We start from the raw sequence: 19,734 nt of genomic DNA, 5'->3' as shown, positions 1-19,734 counted from the left end.
TTCGGGGTTTCCCTGGGGGGAATTCCCATGCCGTTTTTATCAATGAACTTCTATGTGTATTGTCGGCAATGCAATAGCCGCGGGTAGTTTTAAATGTGTTTTTTCCTTCCAAATGTCATTTTGCTGTCAGACTGTTCTAAACACGGGAAACATGCGCCCCTTTACAGGCATACTATAGACACCCCCCAGGTACGAAATTTAAAGGGATATTACACTTTTATTGTTTGACTTTAAGCATTATTAAAATCACTGCTCCTGAAAAAACGTCCGTTTTTAAAACTTTTTTTTGCATTGATCCATGTCCCCTGGGGCAGGACCCAGGTCCCCAAACACTTTTTATGACAATAACTTGCATATTAGCCTTTAAAATTAGCACTTTTGATTTCTCCCATAGACTTTTAAAGGGTGTTCCGCGGCATTCAAATTTGCCGCGAACACCCCAAATTGTTCGGTGTTCGGCGAACTTGCGAACAGCTAATGTTCGAGTCGAACATGAGTTCGACTCGAACTCGAAGCTCATCCCTATTAGTGAGACACAACTCTGGAGGAAGGAGAAAAGGAGGCACAGTAGCATTTTTAGTCGGCTGAATGGTTGTGATAAATGTATTAGCAGATTTAGACACACTAACAAATTGAAGCCAAACTCCAGCTCACACTTTATAGTCAGTTACAACAAACAGTTTTTGGGGATAAAAGTTTTTCATGAATAAATAAAAGCTGATCATATTAATCACCACTGCCAGTGTTAAATGGTTTGTCTCCTCCATGTAAACTGATACATTCTGCTGGAGATGTTGTGCTTTTGAAAAGACCTGCTGGCTGGTTCACCAAATGAAAATAGAAGAAAGACAAAAAAAGGAAATCTTTTCCAGCCGTCATATCTAAGAATTGCTGAGCTGCAATATAAGAAATGTTGGCTTTTGGGTTTAATAAAACTTTAAACTTTTCTCATCAGAGTAGAGAAAAGACATCCGTCCTCCGAGGACACCAGCAAAAAACTGAGGCATGCTGGGAGGAGGAGGGATTATCCTGGCCCCGCCCACAATCTTTTCATTTGCCAGTGTCAGATTGTCCTGTAGGTGGCAGTATAACCCAAACTTATCTGAACTGCTGTGTCCCTCATTGGATGAGAAAGAAAGAGAAGTGTGACTGTGATTGGTGGGTTTGGGACATCACAGAACAAATGACCAATGAGGAGGAAGATTTCCTGTTCTATAATCTGATATCTCCCATCATCCTCCATTGTGCAGTGTCACTTCTTAGTTGGTAAAGTCCTACAAGAAGGTGACAGGATGGTGTAAGATCATCACACACAGTACAATCTGACCATACAATCTTTATACAATCAGCTTTATATCTTCCAGAACGATGTCATATGAGGACCGACCTAAACTATCATATCAGTCTCTATACAATCAGACAGATCCTTACTCTACATACATGTTGGAAGATCAAACAGAGATTGTACAATCAGATTGTAATGTGTGTGGTGAGCTTAATAGATATCCTGGAGGATGCTGGGAAATAGTGGAGAGAATTCTGCTGAGATCTGATGACTCTTTATATCCTCTCTTCTAGGATCAGTGAATACCACTTGTCAGAGGAATCAATAAGAGAACTAGAAAATGTGAGAAAGCTCCGACCAGAAATGAAGATTTATAGGTGATGACCCCGGAGGAGGAGACTCGACTACATCTATGAATGGAGGAGGGGGAGGGAACATTACTGTGAATGGAGGAGGGGACATTGCTGTGAATGGAGGAGGGGGGGAGGGGGCATTGCTGTGAATGGAGGAGGGGGGAGGGGATATTGCTGTGAATGGAGGAGGGGGGAGGGGACATTGCTGTGAATGGAGGAGGGGGAGGGGACATTGCTGTGAATAGAGGAGGGGGAGGTGACATTGCTGTGAATGGAGGAGGGGGAGGGGACATTGCTGTGAATGGAGGAGGGGGGAGGGGACATTGCTGTGAATGGAGGAGGGGGAGGGGACATTGCTGTGAATGGAGGAGGGGGGAGGGGACATTGCTGTGAATGGAGGAGGGGGAGGGGACATTGCTGTGAATAGAGGAGGGGGAGGGGACATTGCTGTGAATGGAGGAGGGGACATTGCTGTGAATGGAGGAGGGGGAGGGGACATTGCTGTGAATGGAGGAAGGGGGAGGGGACATTGCTGTGAATGGAGGGGGGGACATTGCTGTGAATAGAGGAGGGGGAGGGGACATTGCTATGAATGGAGGAGGGGACATTGCTGTGAATGGGGGAGGGGGGAGGGAACATTGCTGTGAATGGAGGGAGGGAGGGGACATTGCTGTTAATGGAGGAGGGGGAGGGGACATTGCTGTGAATGGAGGAGGGAACATTGCTGTGAATGGTGGGGGGAAGGGAGATTGCTGTGAATGGAGGAGGGGGGAGGGAACATTGCTGTGAATGGAGGAGGGGGAGGGGACATTGCTGTGAATGGAGGAGGGAGGAGGGAACATTGTTGTGAATGGAGGAGGGGGGAGGGAACATTGCTGTGAATGGAGGGGGGGAGGGGACATTGCTGTTAATGGAGGATGGGGAGGGAACATTGCTGTGAATGGAGGAGGGGGAGGGGACATTGCTGTGAATGGAGGAGGGGGAGGGGACATTGCTGTGAATGGAGGAGGGGACATTGCTGTGAATGGGGAGGGGACATTGCTGTGAATGGAGGAGGGGGAGGGGACATTGATGTGAATGGAGGAGGGAGAGGGAACATTGCTATGAATGGAGGAGGGGGAGGGAACAATGCTGTGAATGGAGGGGGGAGGGGACATTGCTGTGAATGGAGGGGGAGAAGACATTGCTGTGAATGGAGGAGAAGACATTGCTGTGAATGGAGGAGGGGGAGGGGACATTGCTGTGAATGGAGGAGGGGACATTGCTGTGAATGGAGGGGGGAGGGGACATTGCTATGAATGGAGGAGGGGGAGGGGACAATGCTGTGAATGGAGGAGGGGGAGGGGACATTGCTGTGAATGGAGGAGGGGAGGGGACATTGCTGTGAATGGAGGAGGAGGGGGGGACATTGCTGTGAATGGAGGGGGAGAAGACATTGCTGTGAATGGAGGAGAAGACATTGCTGTGAATGGAGGAGGGGGGAGGGGACATTGCTGTGAATGGAGGAGGGGAGGGGGACATTGCTGTGAATGGAGGAGAAGACATTGCTGTGAATGGAGGAGGGGGGAGGGGACATTGCTGTGAATGGAGGGGGAGGATACATTGCTGTGAATGGAGGAGGGGGAGTGGACATTGCTGTGAATAGAGGAGGAGACTCGGCTACAGCTGTGAATGGAGGAGGGGGAGAGGACATTGCTGTGAATGGAGGAGGGGGAGGGGACATTGCTGTGAATGGAGGAGGGGGAGGGGACATTGCTGTGAATGGAGTAGGGGGAGGGGACATTGCTGTGAATGGAGGAGGGGGAGGGGACATTGCTGTGAATGAAGGAGGGGGAGGGGACATTGCTGTGAATGGAGGAGGGGGAGGGGACATTGCTGTGAATGGAGGAGGGGGAGGGGACATTGCTGTGAATGGAGGAGGGGGAGGGGACATTGTTGTGAATGGAGGAGGGGGAGAGGACATTGCTGTGAATGGGGGAGGGGAGGGGACATTGCTGTGAATGGAGGAGGGGGGAGGGGACATTGCTGTGAATGGAGGAGGGGGGAGGGGACATTGCTGTGAATGGAGGAGGGGGGAGGGGACATTGCTGTGAATGGAGGAGGGGGAGGGGACATTGCTGTGAATGGAGGAGGGGGAGGGGACATTGCTGTGAATGGAGGAGGGGGAGGGGACATTGCTGTGAATGGAGGAGGGGGGGAGGGGACATTGCTCTGGATGAGGATGAGATATAAATCTGAACAAACCTGACCCAAGAGGAGAATGGATGATCACAGATGAAGTAATACACCAGGACAGGATGGGGGATTCTGTTTTGTAATGAAGAAGATAAAAACTGAACATTTCATATATAACCTGACTCAGGGAACACAGCCGGCATTTATCTGTCATCCCGGTATTTATCTTACACAGCCGGCTCCCCCTCCCCCATGGTGGGGGGATCCTTGTTCTCTGAATGGAGTCTCCCCTCCCCCTCCCCCATGGTGGGGGATCCTTGTTCTCTGAATGGAGTCTCCCCCTCCCCTCCCCCATGGTGGGGGATCCTTGTTCTCTGAATGGAGTCTCCCCCTCCCCCTCCCCCATGGTGGGGGATCCTTGTTCTCTGAATGGAGTCTCCCCCTCCCCCTCCCCCATGGTGGGGGATCCTTGTTCTCTGAATGGAGTCTCCCCTGCCCCTCCCCCATGGTGGGGGGATCCTCGTTCTCTGAATGGAGTCTCCCCTCCCCCGATGTGTCACTGCCGGCCTTTCCACACGGACTCCGTGTCACCCACATGGACTGATCCCTGCAGGAGAGATCAGAACTGGGTTTGTATGAAGCTGTGTGCTGGAGGAGGACAATACAGGAGGACTCATCAGACGATCCATCAGCCTGGGAGCCCCCAAATCAGAGGGGAGGAGCCCTTGAAGAGTGCTGGGGGGACCCCAATGGGGGATGGGATGGAAGTTTCTGATACTATTACTGTATATGATCAGTCTATGTATTGATCATTACATACACAGCAGGAATTGGGATTTCATTCTCTATAATACTGAGTGACATTCTATATATTAATGGAATATAAAATAGAGAAGCAGCTATTAGTGCAGTGATATTATTGAGGAACGTTTAATGGAGCGCAGACCATATACTGCAGATCAGATCAGAGGGACATTCAGGGGTTTTCATACAATTTAATGTGGAATAAAGTTGTAATAAATAAAATGTCATTTGAACTTTTAGGCCCCTTTCACACGGGGGGATCCGCTCACTGTGCAGAGACTGACCTGTAAGAGTCCCGCTCTCCTCTATGGGGAGATCCCATGAAAACCGACCGCCTGTCCATTTCCATCCCATCCAACCCACTGGACGGATGGAGAACGTATCTCTATACGTCTGTTTCCAGCAGATCTTGTCGGATCGGATGTCAGGTGGGTGTCAGAGGACACAGATCCACTGACATCCGTCTCACCATAGAAGTCAATGAGAGGCCCGAAAAATGGACAGGTGGATGGGATGGTTGTGATGGTGTGAAAGGGGCCTTACTCCTAAGAACCTGGCTGGTGATACATTGTAAAATAAAGACATTTCTCATCTCCCTGTAATGTGAGGATTCCTATGGAGGAGATAAAGCGGGCTGAGATGGTCATACATGTAATACAATTATCATGGTGTACTGGGGTGTAATAATTCTTACCAGTTGATTGGCTGATTAGAATTTTGGTGAATCTTTCATATATTTTCTCTTCTTCAAACATTTTATTGAAGAATAGAATAAGTATACATAGGTAAGGAGCAAAAGAGAAAATTGCCATCGATAGAGAGGATAAGACAGGATTAGGGATGAGCTTCGAGTTCGAGTTGAACTCATGTTCGACTTGAACATTGGCTGTTCACAAGTTCGCCGAACAGCGAACAATTTGGGGTGATCGCGGCAAATTCGAATGCCGCGGAACACCCTTTAAAAGTCTATGGGAGAAATCAAAAGTGCTAATTTTAAAGGCTAATATGCAAGTTATTGTCATAAAAAGTGTTTGGGGGACCCAGGTCCTGCCCCAGGGGACATGGATCAATGCAAAAAAAGTTTTAAAAACGGCCGTTTTTTCAGGAGCAGTGATTTTAATAATGCTTAAAGTCAAACAATAAAAGTGTAATATCCCTTTAAATTTCGTACCTGGGGGGTGTCTATAGTATGCCTGTAAAGGGGCGCATGTTTCCTGTGTTTAGAACAGTCTGACAGCAAAATGACATTTTGAAGGAAAAAACTCATTTAAAACTACCCGCGGCTATTGCATTGCCGACAATACACATAGAAGTTCATTGATAAAAACGGCATGGGAATTCCCCAAAGGGGAACCCCGAACCAAAATTTAAAAAAAAAATGACGTGGGAGTCCCCCTAAATTCCATACCAGGCCCTTCAGGTCTGATATGGATATTAAGGGGAACCCCGGCCAAAATTTAAAAAAAAATGACGTGGGGTTCCCCCTAAATTCCTTACCAGACCCTTATCCAAGCACGCAACCTGGCAGGCCGCAGGAAAAGAGGGGGGGACGAGAGTGCGGCCCCCCTCCCTCCTGAACCGTACCAGGCCACATGCCCTCAACATTGGGAGGGTGCTTTGGGGTAGCCCCCCAAAACACCTTGTCCCCATGTTGATGAGGACAAGGGCCTCATCCCCACAACCCTGGCCGGTGGTTGTGGGGGTCTGCGGGCGGGGGGCTTATCGGAATCTGGAAACCCCCTTTAACAAGGTGACCCCCAGATCCTGGCCCCCCCCCTGTGTGAAATGGTAAGGGGGTACTTATACCCCTACCATTTCACGAAAAAAGTGTCAAAAATGTTAAAAATGACAAGAGACCGTTTTTGACAATTCCTTTATTTAAATGCTTCTTCTTTCTTCTATCTTCCTTCATCTTCTGGTTCTTCTGGTTCTTCTGGTTCTTCCTTCAGCGTTCTCGTCCAGCATCTTCTCCGCGGCGTCTTCTATCTTCTTCTCCTCGGGCCGCTCCGCACCCATGGCATGGGGGGGAGGCTCCCGCTCTTCTCTTCTTCTTTTCTTCTCTTCTTCTCTTCTTCATTTTCTTCTCCGGGCCGCTCCGCACCCATGCTGGCATGGAGGGAGGCTCCCGCTGTGTGACGGCGCTCCTCGTCTGACAGTTCTTAAATAACGGTGGGCGGGGCCACCCGGTGACCCCGCCCCCCCTCTGACGCACGGGACATGAATTTGTTTTTTTAATATATTTTTGGGGGAAATTTATTATAGCAAAAAGTAAAAAATATTGTTTTTTTTTTAAATTGTCAGTCTTTTTTTGTTTATAGCACAAAAAATAAAAACCGCAGATGTGATCAAATACCACCAAAAGAAATCTCTATTTGTGGGAAAAAAGGACGTAAATTTTGTTTGGGTACAACGTCACATGACCGCGCAATTGTCAGCTAAAGCGACGCAGTGCCATATCGCAAAAAATGCTCTGGTCACGAAGGGGGTAAACACTTCCGGGCTGAAGAGGTTAATGAATAAAAAAACAGTAAAATTAGCCAAATTTTGCGTATAATGTGAACGATGATGTTACGCCACGAGAATCGCGATCTTTATTCTAAGCAAAAAAATTGTGATTTTCATTTTAGCCCGAATCGTGCAGCTCTAATGGACTGTGATGGACTCACATGTTTGACTTCATATTGTTCGGTATTTTTGTCATTATTTAGCATTGATGATTTTTTTTGCCCTTCAATTTTGCCCTTCAAGCGCTGTCACATTTTGAATGACAATTGTGCGGTCATACAACACTCTACACATATCACATTCTTATCATTTCTTTCACACAAATACAGATTTTCTATCTAATCACCACTGGGGTTTTTTTATTGTTTGATAAATGAAAAAAGATCGAACATTTTGATAAAAAAAATGAATTTGTCTTTGTTTCTGTTATAAAATGTTAATAAATAATCTTTCTTCATACATTGAGGCCAAAATGTATTCTGCTCCATTTCTTTGGTGAAAATAACCCAAATCAGTGTCTATTATTTAGTCTGTAGGAAAGTTATAGAGTCCACAAACTATGGGATATATATCTGAAAATCGATCGATCCTGATGTACTGCCACGCAATCTCATTTTTTGAGGCCCAAAAACACCAGGACAGGACAGATACCCCCCAAATGACCCTTTTATTGGAAAATAGACATTCCAAGGTATTTAGTTAGAGGCGTGGCAAGTTTTTTTTTTTTATTATAATTTTGTCTTTTTTTTGGGACATGAAGAAATGGAAAAAAAATCTGATTTATTTTCTTGACATGCGGTCACCGGTGCAGAGCGGCGTCATCATATACCTGACTGGTGACACCACGGAAATAAAAATACATTCATAGTTTTTTAATTCTTTTTTTTCTTTTTTGTACAATTATTTTTTTCTTTAATACTCTGTGACCAGAAAAATCTAATGTTCCGATAGTAACATTGTGAACTCCGGGGAAGTGATCAGGATTTTTTTTAACACGTTATGATTGCTTATAACAGGGCATTACATTGCTATAAGCAAACATTTTACTGAATGAAACTGATTCCTTCAGTTTGTTTTGATTATCTGTGATTGGCCAATCACATGGTGCTGATGGGCTGTGATTGGTCCTCTCTGTACCATGTGATCACACTGACCAATCACAGCTAGAAACACAATTGTACACAATGGATGGCATGAAAAGAAAGCCCCCTATTGGGTACAACTGTCATGTGACCAACAAGCCGGTACACTGATCAGTCATCAGATATGTCCCTGATTCAGGAGGAGGTCATGTGACGTCCACCCGGATTGAGGAGAGGCTCCGCCCAGCCGTTATATTGTGATAGGTTGGGTGGGAACTGGTTAATAGGCCAATCATTGGTAGACCAGAAATGTGCAGATCAAATGTAGAAGGAAGTTTGGTGTCACATCGCAGTCTGACACACCCCCCTAAACACCCCAATTATCAGATCTTTAGGATCTACTATATGCTGGACCAATCAGAATCCGGTATCCTCATTATCAACACAAATCTTTTGGTTTTTCTAGTCTTAAGGCCCCACACACCATCGGATTTCCTGATGGGAATTGTGTAGAAAAATCCGAGCGTTTGTACGCTCCATCGGACAATTGTTGTCGGATTTTCCACCAACAAATGTTGGATAGCATGCTTTAAAAATTTCCGACAACAAATGTGTGTTGTGGGATTATCCGATCGTGTGTACACAAGTCCGTCGGACAAAAGTCCAAAGTATAAACACACATGCTCAGAAGCAATGCTCACCATAACACAACGTTATCAGAAGCGGCAAAAAAAAAGGGTGGCGCTAAAGAGCTGAAAAACCACGTCGTTTCGTGTTTGTTGCCCGACAATTCTTTGCCGTTTGTATGGAAGACGAGTTCCCGGCCAACGCTCTTCGGAGAAAAGTCCTACGCTTTGCCCGCGGAAAATCCGATGGTGTGTCACCGGCTTTAGGCTCCATTCACACCTGATTGCGGGAGGAATTGCGGATTTCAAATCACTTCTTAATGACATCCCAATTGCGCGGTGATTGTCGCATGGGAACCGCGCCGCAATAAAAAACAAACCTGATCTTCTTCTGGAGGACGGCATCACACGTTGTGATTTGCAGCACAATTTGCAGCACGACAATCGCAGTAAAATGGGGGTACAATTGGGGTTCCATTAGAAGTAATGACATTGTAAACACGTCCCGCATTGTGCAGTGATTGGGAATTGCGGAGATTCTGCCCGCGGTCCGCTGTGATTGGAGCCTGAAAGTCATACTAAAGGTTTGATTTTTATGTAAATAACAAACATGTCACTTCCCTCCACTCTGCAGTTTGTTTTGTACAGATTGGCCCCGAACCTCCTCTTCTGGGGTCCCCCGGCGGCTCTCTCGGCTCCTCCCCCATTAGATAACCCCCTCCGGGAAGCGATCTCCTGAGGGGGTCACCTTGTGGGCACGCTCCCGAGTCCAGCATTCGGGGGTTATAGCCCCCAATGCAGGACTCGCCCCCCCTCCCCCGTGCAGAGGAAGCGAACGTCCTCAATGTGGGACTTTCTAGGGTTCAGGTGAGGAAAACGGGGGGCCGGGGGGCCGGGGACTGAAGTTTTTTCACCTTAATACATAGGATGTAAAACAGGAGAGTTTACAACGTCTTTAAGGTGAAGGTGAAAATCTGTATCAGTATCTCTGACAAGAACCATGACAGTGAACACCCCCCTTTTCTATACACCTCTGCTGACTATCCTATGGAAGAAGAAGGACCTCATAGTCCTGTGAGGAGAACCTTCTCCCCACTGTCCACCATTGTAGAGAAGTCTCCACCATTGAGGAGAAGTGTCCACCATTGAGGAGAAGTGTCCACCATTGAGGAGAAGTGTCCACCATTGAGGAGAAGTGTCCACCATTGTAGAGAAGTCTCCACCATTGTAGAGAAGTCTCCACCATTGAGGAGAAGTCTCCACCATTGAGGAGAAGTCTCCACCATTGTAGAGAAGTGTTCACCATTGTAGAGAAGTGTCCACCATTGTAGAGAAGTGTCCACCATTGTAGAGAAGTGTCCACCATTGTAGAGAAGTCTCCACCATTGAGGAGAAGTGTCCACCATTGTAGAGAAGTCTCCACCATTGAGGAGAAGTGTCCACCATTGTAGAGAAGTCTCCACCATTGTAGAGAAGTGTCCACCATTGAGGAGAAGTGTCCACCATTGTAGAGAAGTCTCCACCATTGAGGAGAAGTGTCCACCATTGAGGAGAAGTCTCCACCACGCCTGACCAACACATCTATGGGGGACATTAAGGACCCTTTACATGACAATTACTTAGAATGCTGTTTACTCCACATGTGGCCTCATCTGTCTGATAAAGGGAACATCACTACAACAGATAGTAGAGGGTCAGGAATAGAGAAGGATTCTTACTAAGGGGTGGAAGTGGATGTGTTAGGAGATCGGGGTCATCAATGTGAAGGTTTGTCAGATGGAGACCAGAGGGAGACTTTCAGGAACATCAGAGAATGACAATGGGGGAGATTTACTAAAACTGCCATCATAAAATAGAGTCATAATTAGGGGGGAGGGGTGGAGAGGGGGATAAAGGATAAAGGGGAGGAGTATACAGGGGATTCATCTATAATCAATAAACATCCATACATTAGATAGTAATGTGTGTGTAGTAGGATTCATATGTGGGGCTCATGAAGGGGGGGCATTTTTTTGGGGGAGGAGATTTTTGTAAATTGTTTTTAATACATTTTTGTATCTTGTGTGATTGTTTTGTGATTTGTAATGAAAATAAATGTTAATAAACAGGAAATATAAAGAGAGAGAGAGAGAGAGAAGAGTATTGTGGTGATTTGTTACTCATCGGAGAGGCAGAATTCTCGTCTTCCTCAAGGAACCCCCAACAACCTCGGGAGGAACCCGACTGGAGAAAGAGGAACTTCCTCTGTAAAGTGGAACCAACCAAATATTTCTTTCTTCTTCTGAAGGAGTGAAGAAGGTTCAAATCTCTGTTGGGTTTCTGTAGATTTGCTGGGATCATTTCCACTTCCTTCCTGTCCAGAGCAACAACAAGTCACTTGTAAAAGTAAAAAACCAGCAACACATAAAATGAATGGAGAGCAGTACGATCATAGACCAGGAGTACAGCAAACACCGTCCGTGTGTGACCCCCTCCCCCCCGCATTGTATGTGTATAGGGAGTATTATTAGGAGGAGGAGTAGTAGTAGTATGAGTAGTAGTAGTATTAGTAGCAGTAGTAGTAATATAGCTAGTATTAGTATGAGTAGCAGTAATATAGCTAGTATTAGTAGGAGTAGTAGTAGTAGTAATAGTAGTAGCTGTATGAGTAGTAGTAGTATTAGTAGGAGTAGTAGTAATATAGGTAGTATTAGTAGGAGTAGTAGTAGTAATAGCAGTAGTAGTAGCTGTATGAGTAGTAGTAGTAGTAGTAGCTGTATAAGTAGTAGTGGTAGTAGGAGTAGTAATAATATAGGTAGTATTAGTAGGAGTAGAAGTAGTAATAGTAGTAGCAGTAGCTGTATGAGTAGTAGTAGCAGTAGCTGTATGAGTAGTAGTATTAGTAGGAGTAGTACTAATATAGCTAGTATTAGTAGTAGTAATAGTAGTAGTAGTAGCTGTATGAGTATTAGTAGGAGTAGTAGTAATATAGCTAGTATTGTTAGGAGTAGTATTAGCTGTATGAGTAGTAGTAGTAATAGGAGTAGTAGTAATATAGCTAGTATTAGTAGGAGTAGTAGTAGTAATAGTAGTAGTAGCTGTATGAGTAGTAGTACTAGTAGTAGATGTATGAGTAGTAGTAGTATTAGTAGGAGTAGTAGTAATATAGCTAATATTAGTAGTAGTAGTAGTAGTAGACGTGGCTGTATGAGTAGTAGTAGTAGTAGTATTAGTAGGAGTAGTAGTAATATAGCTAGTATTAGTAGGAGTAGTAGTAGTAATAGTAGTAGTAGTAGCTGTATGAGTAGTAGTAGTAGTAGTAGTAGTAGTAGTAGTATTAGTAGGAGTAGTAGTAATATAGCTAGTATTAGTAGGAGTAGTAGTAGTAATAGTAGTAGTAGTAGCTGTATGAGTAGTAGTAGTAGTAGTAGTATTAGTAGGAGTAGTAGTAATATAGCTAGTATTAATAGGAGTAGTAGTAGTAGCTGTATGAGTAGTAGTAGTAGTAGTAGTAGTAGTATTAGTAGGAGTAGTAGTAATATAGCTAGTATTAGTAGGAGTAGTAGTAGTAATAGTAGTAGTAGTAGCTGTATGAGTAGTAGTAGTAGTAATATAGCTAGTATTAGTAGGAGTAGTAGTAGTAGCTGTATGAGTAGTAGTATTAGTAGGAGTAGTAGTAATATAGCTAGTATTATTAGGAGTAGTAGTAGTAGCTGTATGAGTAGCAGTAGTAGTAGGAGTAGTAGTAATATAGCTAGTATTAGTAGGAGTAGTAGTAGTAGTACTAGTAATAGTAGTAGCTGTATGAGTAGTAGTAGGAGGAGGAGGAGGAGTAGTAGTAATATAGCTAGTATTAGTAGGAGTAGTAGTAGTAGTAGTAATAGTACTAGCTGTATGAGTAGTAGTAGTAGGAGTAGTAGTAATATAGCTAGTATTAGTAGGAGTAGTAGCTGTATGAGTAGTAGTAGTAGCTGTATGAGTAGTAGTAGTAGTATTAGTAGAAGTAGTAGTAATATAGCTAGTATTAGTAGTAGGAGTAGCAGTAGCTGTATGAGTAGTAGTAGTAGTAGTAGTAATAGTATTAGTAGGAGTAGTAGTAATATAGCTAGTATTAGTAGGAGTAGTAGTAGTAATAGTAGTAGTAGCTTTATGAGTATTAGTAGTAGGAGTAGTAGTAGCTGTATGAGTAGTAGTAGTAATATTAGTAGGAGTAGTAGTAATATAGCTAGTATTAGTAGTAGTAGTAGTAGTAGCTGTATGAGTAGTAGTATTAGTAGGAGTAGTAGTAATATAGCTAGTATTATTAGGAGTAGTAGTAGCTGTATGAGTAGTAGTAGTAGTAGTAGTAGGAGGAGGAGTAGGAGTAGTAGTAATATAGCTAGTATTAGTAGGAGTGGTAGTAGTAATAGTAGTAGTAGCTGTATGAGTAGTAGTAGTAGTAGTAGCTGTGTGAGTAGAAGTAGGAGTAGTAGTAGTAGGAGTAGTAGTAATATAGCTAGTATTAGTAGGAGTAGTAGTAGTAATAGTAGAAGTAGTAGCTGTATGAGCAGTAGTAGTAGTAGTAGCTGTATGAGGAGTAGTAGTAGTAGTATTAGTAGGAGTAGTTGTAATATAGCTAGTATTAGTAGGAGTAGTATTAGTAATAGTAGTAGTAGCTGTATGAGTAATAGTAGTAGTAGTAGTAGTAGTAGCTGTATGAGTAATAGTAGTAGTAGTAATATAGCTAGTATTAGTAGGAGTAGTAGTAGTAGTAGCTTATGAGTAGTAGTAGTATTAGTAGGAGTAGTAGTAATATAGCTAGTATTATTAGGAGTAGTAGTAGTAGTAGTAGTAGCTGTATGAGTAGTAGTAGAAGGAGTAGTAGTAATATAGCTAGTATTAGTAGGAGTAGTAGTAATAGTAGTAGTAGTAGCTGTATGAGAAGTAGTAGTAGTAGTAGTAGCTGTATGAGTAGTAGTAGTAATATAGCTAGTATTAGTAGGAGTAGTAGTAGTAGTATTAGTAGGAGTAGTAGTAATATAGCTAGTATTATTAGGAGTAGTAGTAGTAGTAATATAGCTAGTATTAGTAGGAGGAGTAGTAGTAGTAATAGTGGTAGTAGTAGCTGTATGAGTAGTAGTAGTAGTATTAGTAGAAGTAGTAGTAATATAGCTAGTATTAGTAGGAGTAGGAGTAGGAGTAGTAGTAGTAGCTGTATGAGTAGTAGTAGTAGTAGTAGCTGTATGAGTAGTAGTAGTCATAGTATTAGTAGGAGTAATAGTAATATAGCTAGTATTAATAGGAATAGTAGTAGTAGTATTAGCTGTATGAGTAGTAGTAGTAGTATTAGTAGGAGTAGTAGTAATATAGCTAGTATTATTAGGAGTAGTAGGAGTAGTAGGAGTAGCTGTATGAGTAGTAGTAGTAGTAGTAGTAGTAGATGTATGAGTAATAGTAGTAGTAGTATTAGTAGGAGTAATAGTAATATAGCTAGTATTAGTAGGAGTAGTAGGAGTAGCTGTATGAGTAGTAGTAGTAGTAGTAGTAGCACCAGAGATGAATTGACGCTCTTCATTGGTCATCTAACCCAGAACTCTTATAATCTCAAATTCACCATGGAATGCAGCCAGTCTCAGATCCACTTTTTGGACCTTCAGATCAGTCTGCATTCCAATGGTCAGATACAAACTGCCTTATACCGCAAACCCTCTTCGGGCAATACCATCTTGCATGCCAGCAGTGCCCATCCTAAGCCCCTCATTCCCTTCAGCCAGTATCTTAGACTCACAAGAAACTGCACTCTTGAAGGAGATTTCCTTCAACATCACAGGAACTGTACAGCAGACTTATAGATAGAGGATACAGCCACTCTCTCCTGAAAAAAAGCCTTTAACAAGGCCGAAAAACTTGACAGAAAGGATTTAGTCTTCTCTGACAAACCCCCCGACACTAGACAGCCGGTACGACTAATTACTCAATATTCCAAACAACACACCCAAATTAGACATATTTTACACCAGTTCTGGCCCCTATTAACTGCGGACTCCACAATCTCTAAATATGTCAAAGCCCATCCCAACATCACCGATCGCAGATCCCGCTCACTTCGAGATCAACTCATTAAAAGCCACCACTCGGTTGATACACAACATGTTTCCAATAGCAACGGGAACCTATCAGTGTGGAAAATGTGATGTTTGTACCTTTTGTTAGCAACTCCAGGGAACTAGTCCTTCCCAACGGACTGACTCACAGCATTAGACATGGAGTCACCTGCACCACCGTGGGAGTTGTATACTTGGCTCAATGCCGATGTGGCTCGTACTACATCGGAAAAACCAAGCGACCCTTCCAGGTTCACATCCGAGACCACATCAAACCTCTACTTAAAAATACTACCACTACAGCTATTAACTGGCATATTGCCACCCAACACAACTCTGATCCCCACGTTATTCAATTCTCCGCACTCCAGCATGTTCCGCCACATGCTAGAGGCGGGAGCATTGATAACACATTACTACAGTTGGAGACAAAATGGATCCATACCTTACAGGCTACAAAATTTCCTGGGCTTGATGAACACATTAGCTTTAAACCCTTTCTGTGAGTCTGGATATCCTTCCGCATATCACTTTCTGTCCTATTATCCTTATCTATGAACAGAGCTGCTATATGTTCCCTTCTTATTCAGGTCATTTCTAGTTCTTTTCTCACCCTCTTCCTTCCCTCCTTCCCTTTTTCTCCTTCTCCTTTTTGCCTTTTTTTTCTTCTTCCTCTCTTTCTGTGTTGACTTACCCCATTTTCCTGCCATGGTCTGATATTGTGTCCTTCCTACACAGTCTTAGTCATTCTACCATAGAACAAACAACGACTTGTGTATCTCTTCTTATTGACATTTAGTATTGATGTATAACACACTAATTCCTTCATGCTGTATAATTGACATATTTTGTTGCTCTCTGCCCTGTGGTTTATATCAGTTTATTATATTCTTTATCAGTTTTTTCAGATTTTTGTTTCATTTGTCCTTTTATGTCCCCACTGGGACCCTGTTATTCTCTATACACCTTATGGTTTATGTGGCTGGATCACGTGGGCTGAGGCGCAGGGACATCCCTTCCGCCCCTACAGACCCACGGGGGGGCCGTTGGGATGTTTGGGGAGATTTCCCCGCACCCGGCGCCTCTCCCCACATCATGTTTCTCAACTGGGGGGGCCCCATCCCCGGATTCCCGTCAGTGCCTGTTTCCCATTCATCCCTGGGGGGGGGGTCGGGCATCGGTCCCCCGCGGTGGTGGGCGGGGCTTGCACTGTTGTTGTCTGTATGGACGCCCAGGACAGTACAATTTCTGTCTGCCCCAGGCGTCTGCGCACCGCTCGCGCCACCCTGCCTCCCATTATCCATCAGCTGATGGGGTTTTGGCAGCATCATCGGACCTCTCTGACAGCGACTCCCACCTTCCCATTGGCCGCACTGAGGCCAGGTGATTCGAGCGTGCGCCTGCGGTGCATTTCGGACCTTGTAGGCTCCGGGATGCCGCCTAGTGCGCATGCGCGGACGCCTCATCTCAGCGTCCGCACACCTGATTGATCTTCGATCAGGTGTGGGGGGGGATATATAAGCCGGCCTGTCCATTCAATCAGCTGGACATGACAAGCGCCTGCACAAGCTCTGTACACATTGACAAGGTCATTTTCAACTGCTTTTCACCCCTCAGCATTTCTAAACCATCCCCCTCCTTATTCCTAACTTTGCCCTTATTCACCCTCTTTCAGGACGCATCAACCCTCTGCCAATGACTACTTTCCAACTATCATTTCTTATATGCAATATGAGCAACCATCTTCCTTAGCTACATACCCCATAAATAGTCCATTTGGTGAGCTTTTTTCTATCATTACCTCTTACCCCTTTATAGGAGTGTTGCCACTCCCTCTTTTTTAAGGTCAAATGGCTTCTTTTCAACCTTTCCTTATTTTATGCATTTCTTCAGATTACTATCCATTATCTTCACTAGTCTTCCAAGCTTGTCTCCCAATCCATGTCCAGGCGCTTTCGTCTTATCAATCAATCTGCTTTTAAAGTCTGAGTCTTTTTGAGGCTTTGATGCCCTATTTAATTTACGTGCGGTCTGTGGCCCCACTCATGTCCTAAAAATACTGTGTATATTACATACACTTCAAACCTGTATAGCCATTATTATTTTTTAATCTTTAACCTCCTTGGCGGTAATCCCGAGCGTGACTCGGGTCTGACTTTTACTGTCAGGAGCGGTAACCCCGAGTCACGCTCGGGGGTAACATTGCAGAGCATCCAGCGGAGCCCTTACCTTCTCCTGGGTTCCAGCGATGCCCCCCACTGTCCTCGGCTGTGATCGCCAGCGCGATCACAGCATCTCACTTCCTAGTTCCGTTCCCTGCGAGCAGCAGCGGTGCACGGGAGCGGAACTAGGCGGGAAATTCAAAAAGTTCAAAAGTTCAAACACAATAACACACATATAAAAAGAGGTGATACAGTGTAATCTGAGAGGATTACATTGTATCATCTCAGATCTCACTGATACAGTGCCCCTTGCCCCAGTGCCCCTTGCCTCCAATAAAATATTGAGAAGATGGAATCCAAAAAGCGCCATTTCGCTACAAAATCGCCTTTGGAGCAGTTGAATGACAGCGACATGGAGTTGCTCCCAGAACTCAGCGATAGTGAGTCGTGGGGAGATTTGTCGTCTGACACTGATCTGACAAGTGATGACAGCGGTGATGATCCTGCACCTGACATCAGCGATGTGCGCACTTGGTGCCCTATTGAGTGCGATACGGACCAGGTAGCGCCCCCAAGATTTCCCTTCACTGGATCACCTGGGATGAAGGTCGAAGTTGAGTGGACAACCCTCTGGCATACCTGCAATTATTTCTCACAGAGGAGGTAATTGAAAAAATTGTCATAGAGACAAATCGCTACCAACAGCAGCAATCCGCTACGCTGCATGCCAGGTTTTCCCGAAGCAGAAGGTGGGAACCGGTGACTAAAGAGGACATCTGGCTGTTTCTCGGACTCATTATTCTTCAGGGGGTGGTGGGGAAACCGCGCCAGAAATGGTACTGGACCACCAACACGTTATTGGCCACTCTGTTTTTTGGTACTGTGATGTCCGAATACCGTTTTTCCCTCATCATGAAATATTTTCACTTCACTAACAATGAAGAGTTTGATGAGGCCACGCATCCTGCGCCCAAGCTAAATAAAATCTGGGAGGTATGCCAAATTATTGGGAACAATTTCCAGCGGGCCTACGTGCCAGAAAGGGACGTCAGCGTGGATGAGAGTTTGATGGCCTACAAAGGGACCGCCTAAGCTGGATCCTGTATATTGCATGCAGAAGGGCGCGGTTTGGCATCAAATCATACATGCTCTGCGAGTCATCCACCGGATACATACGGAACGCGGTCATTTACACCGGTAAAGGCACGAAGTTCAACCCCAGGTACAGCAATTATGGGATGGCCACATCATCTGTCCTTACACTGCTGGAGCCATTCCTGAACCAGGGATATTGTGTGACCATGGACAATTTCTATATGTCGCCGGAACTGTTTGAGGTTTTGATCCAATACAAGACGGATGCCTATGGTACAGTTAGGCCTAACAGACGTGACATGCCATCAATGTTTGGGGAAAAAAAACTAAAACCCGGAGAAATGGTTGCCTGGCAGAAGGGTAAGATGATGGCAATACGTTGGCGAGACAAGAAGGACGTGTGTCTCATGAGCACTGTGCACAATACCTCCACTGCCACGGTCCACACAAAAGGTGGGAAAGATGTGCTGAAGCCGCAAGTCGTCATAGACTATAATTGCACTATGGGAGGTGTGGACCGAGCCGATCAGGCAATGACCTTTTATCCGACTATGCGGAAACAGCAGAAAAAATATTACAAAAAGATTTTCAGGCATCTTCTGGAACAATGCCTTTGGAACGCTTACATCTTGTACCGAGCAGGGAGTGACAGGCCTCTTGTTCATGCAGATTTTATCTGGAAGGTGGCTGAGCAGATTTTTGCCAAACACCAGAAGCCATCAGTAGATGTGAACAGACCTGGACGACGTGCTGTTGGTGTTGCCAACCCAGAACGCCTAACAGGTCGGCACTTTATGGACTATATACCGCCAACCGCAAAAAAGGCAGCACCTACCAGGATGTGTGTGGTTTGCTGTTCACACAGAGATGACAAGGGGAAAAATCCGAAAAGAAAGCAGGTTCTATTGTCCGGATTGTGAGGTGGGACTGTGTGCTGGACCTTGCTTCAAAATTTATCACACTCAGGATGTTTATTGAATTCTCTTTGTCTGACAAATTTCTTTAGTTTGTATTACATTATTGAATAAAATTATATTATTTAAAAATTTTAAATCATGATTTTGTGTTTCAAACTTTATCACATCTGGGATGTCTACTAGAGTCTTGTTTGGTCAGGTTTAAGTAAGTAATTACTAAGAATTGCAGGCCTATAATACATAGCATCAAATCTCCATGCAAAATAATTGTACCGCTTTCAGCACAAAATTCCAGACAGAATCATACCGCAAGGGAGGTTAAGGCTTCTGTAGAATTCCCGTCCTGTGTAGAAGACGATCGCTCCGATCTTTTCCTGTGCGCTGCTCACTAAGGGGCTCATTCATACCTCGGGGTCCGGGTGCATTGCTTGTTCTGTGACTTCATGTGCTCTGTGGGGGGCTGCAATGCAGGAATGTTGGGGGGGTGTTGTCTTAGTATGTTGGGCGGTACAACACGCTAACACATGTAATGTGGGGTAACATGCGAGCCAACACGCCACAACGCACCGCAGAGGAGAAGCGTGAACTCGGAGCGATCGTCTTTTACACAGGAGTTGTATTTGGAAGGAATTTGATGGAATTATATGAAATGAGCTCAGTGCTGCTCC

General features: G+C 44.6%; 1 protein-coding gene across 1 annotated transcript in view; it reads left to right on the top strand.

Moving 5' to 3' along the window:
- Nucleotides 1–1,731, top strand: part of LOC141116658 (NACHT, LRR and PYD domains-containing protein 3-like) — a 502,014-nt gene extending 500,283 nt beyond the window's left edge. Inside the window, exon 11 of the mRNA XM_073609051.1 lies at nt 1,579–1,731. Within this exon, the coding sequence (XP_073465152.1) occupies nt 1,579–1,666 (88 nt within the window). The 3' untranslated portion in view covers nt 1,667–1,731. The remainder of the gene's footprint in view (nt 1–1,578) is intronic.
- Nucleotides 1,732–19,734: the final 18,003 nt, after the last annotated feature.

Source organism: Aquarana catesbeiana, linkage group LG13, assembly GCF_042186555.1.
Source record: "Aquarana catesbeiana isolate 2022-GZ linkage group LG13, ASM4218655v1, whole genome shotgun sequence".
Lineage (NCBI taxonomy): Eukaryota > Metazoa > Chordata > Amphibia > Anura > Ranidae > Aquarana > Aquarana catesbeiana.
This window is presented reverse-complemented; position numbering and strand designations above follow the sequence as displayed.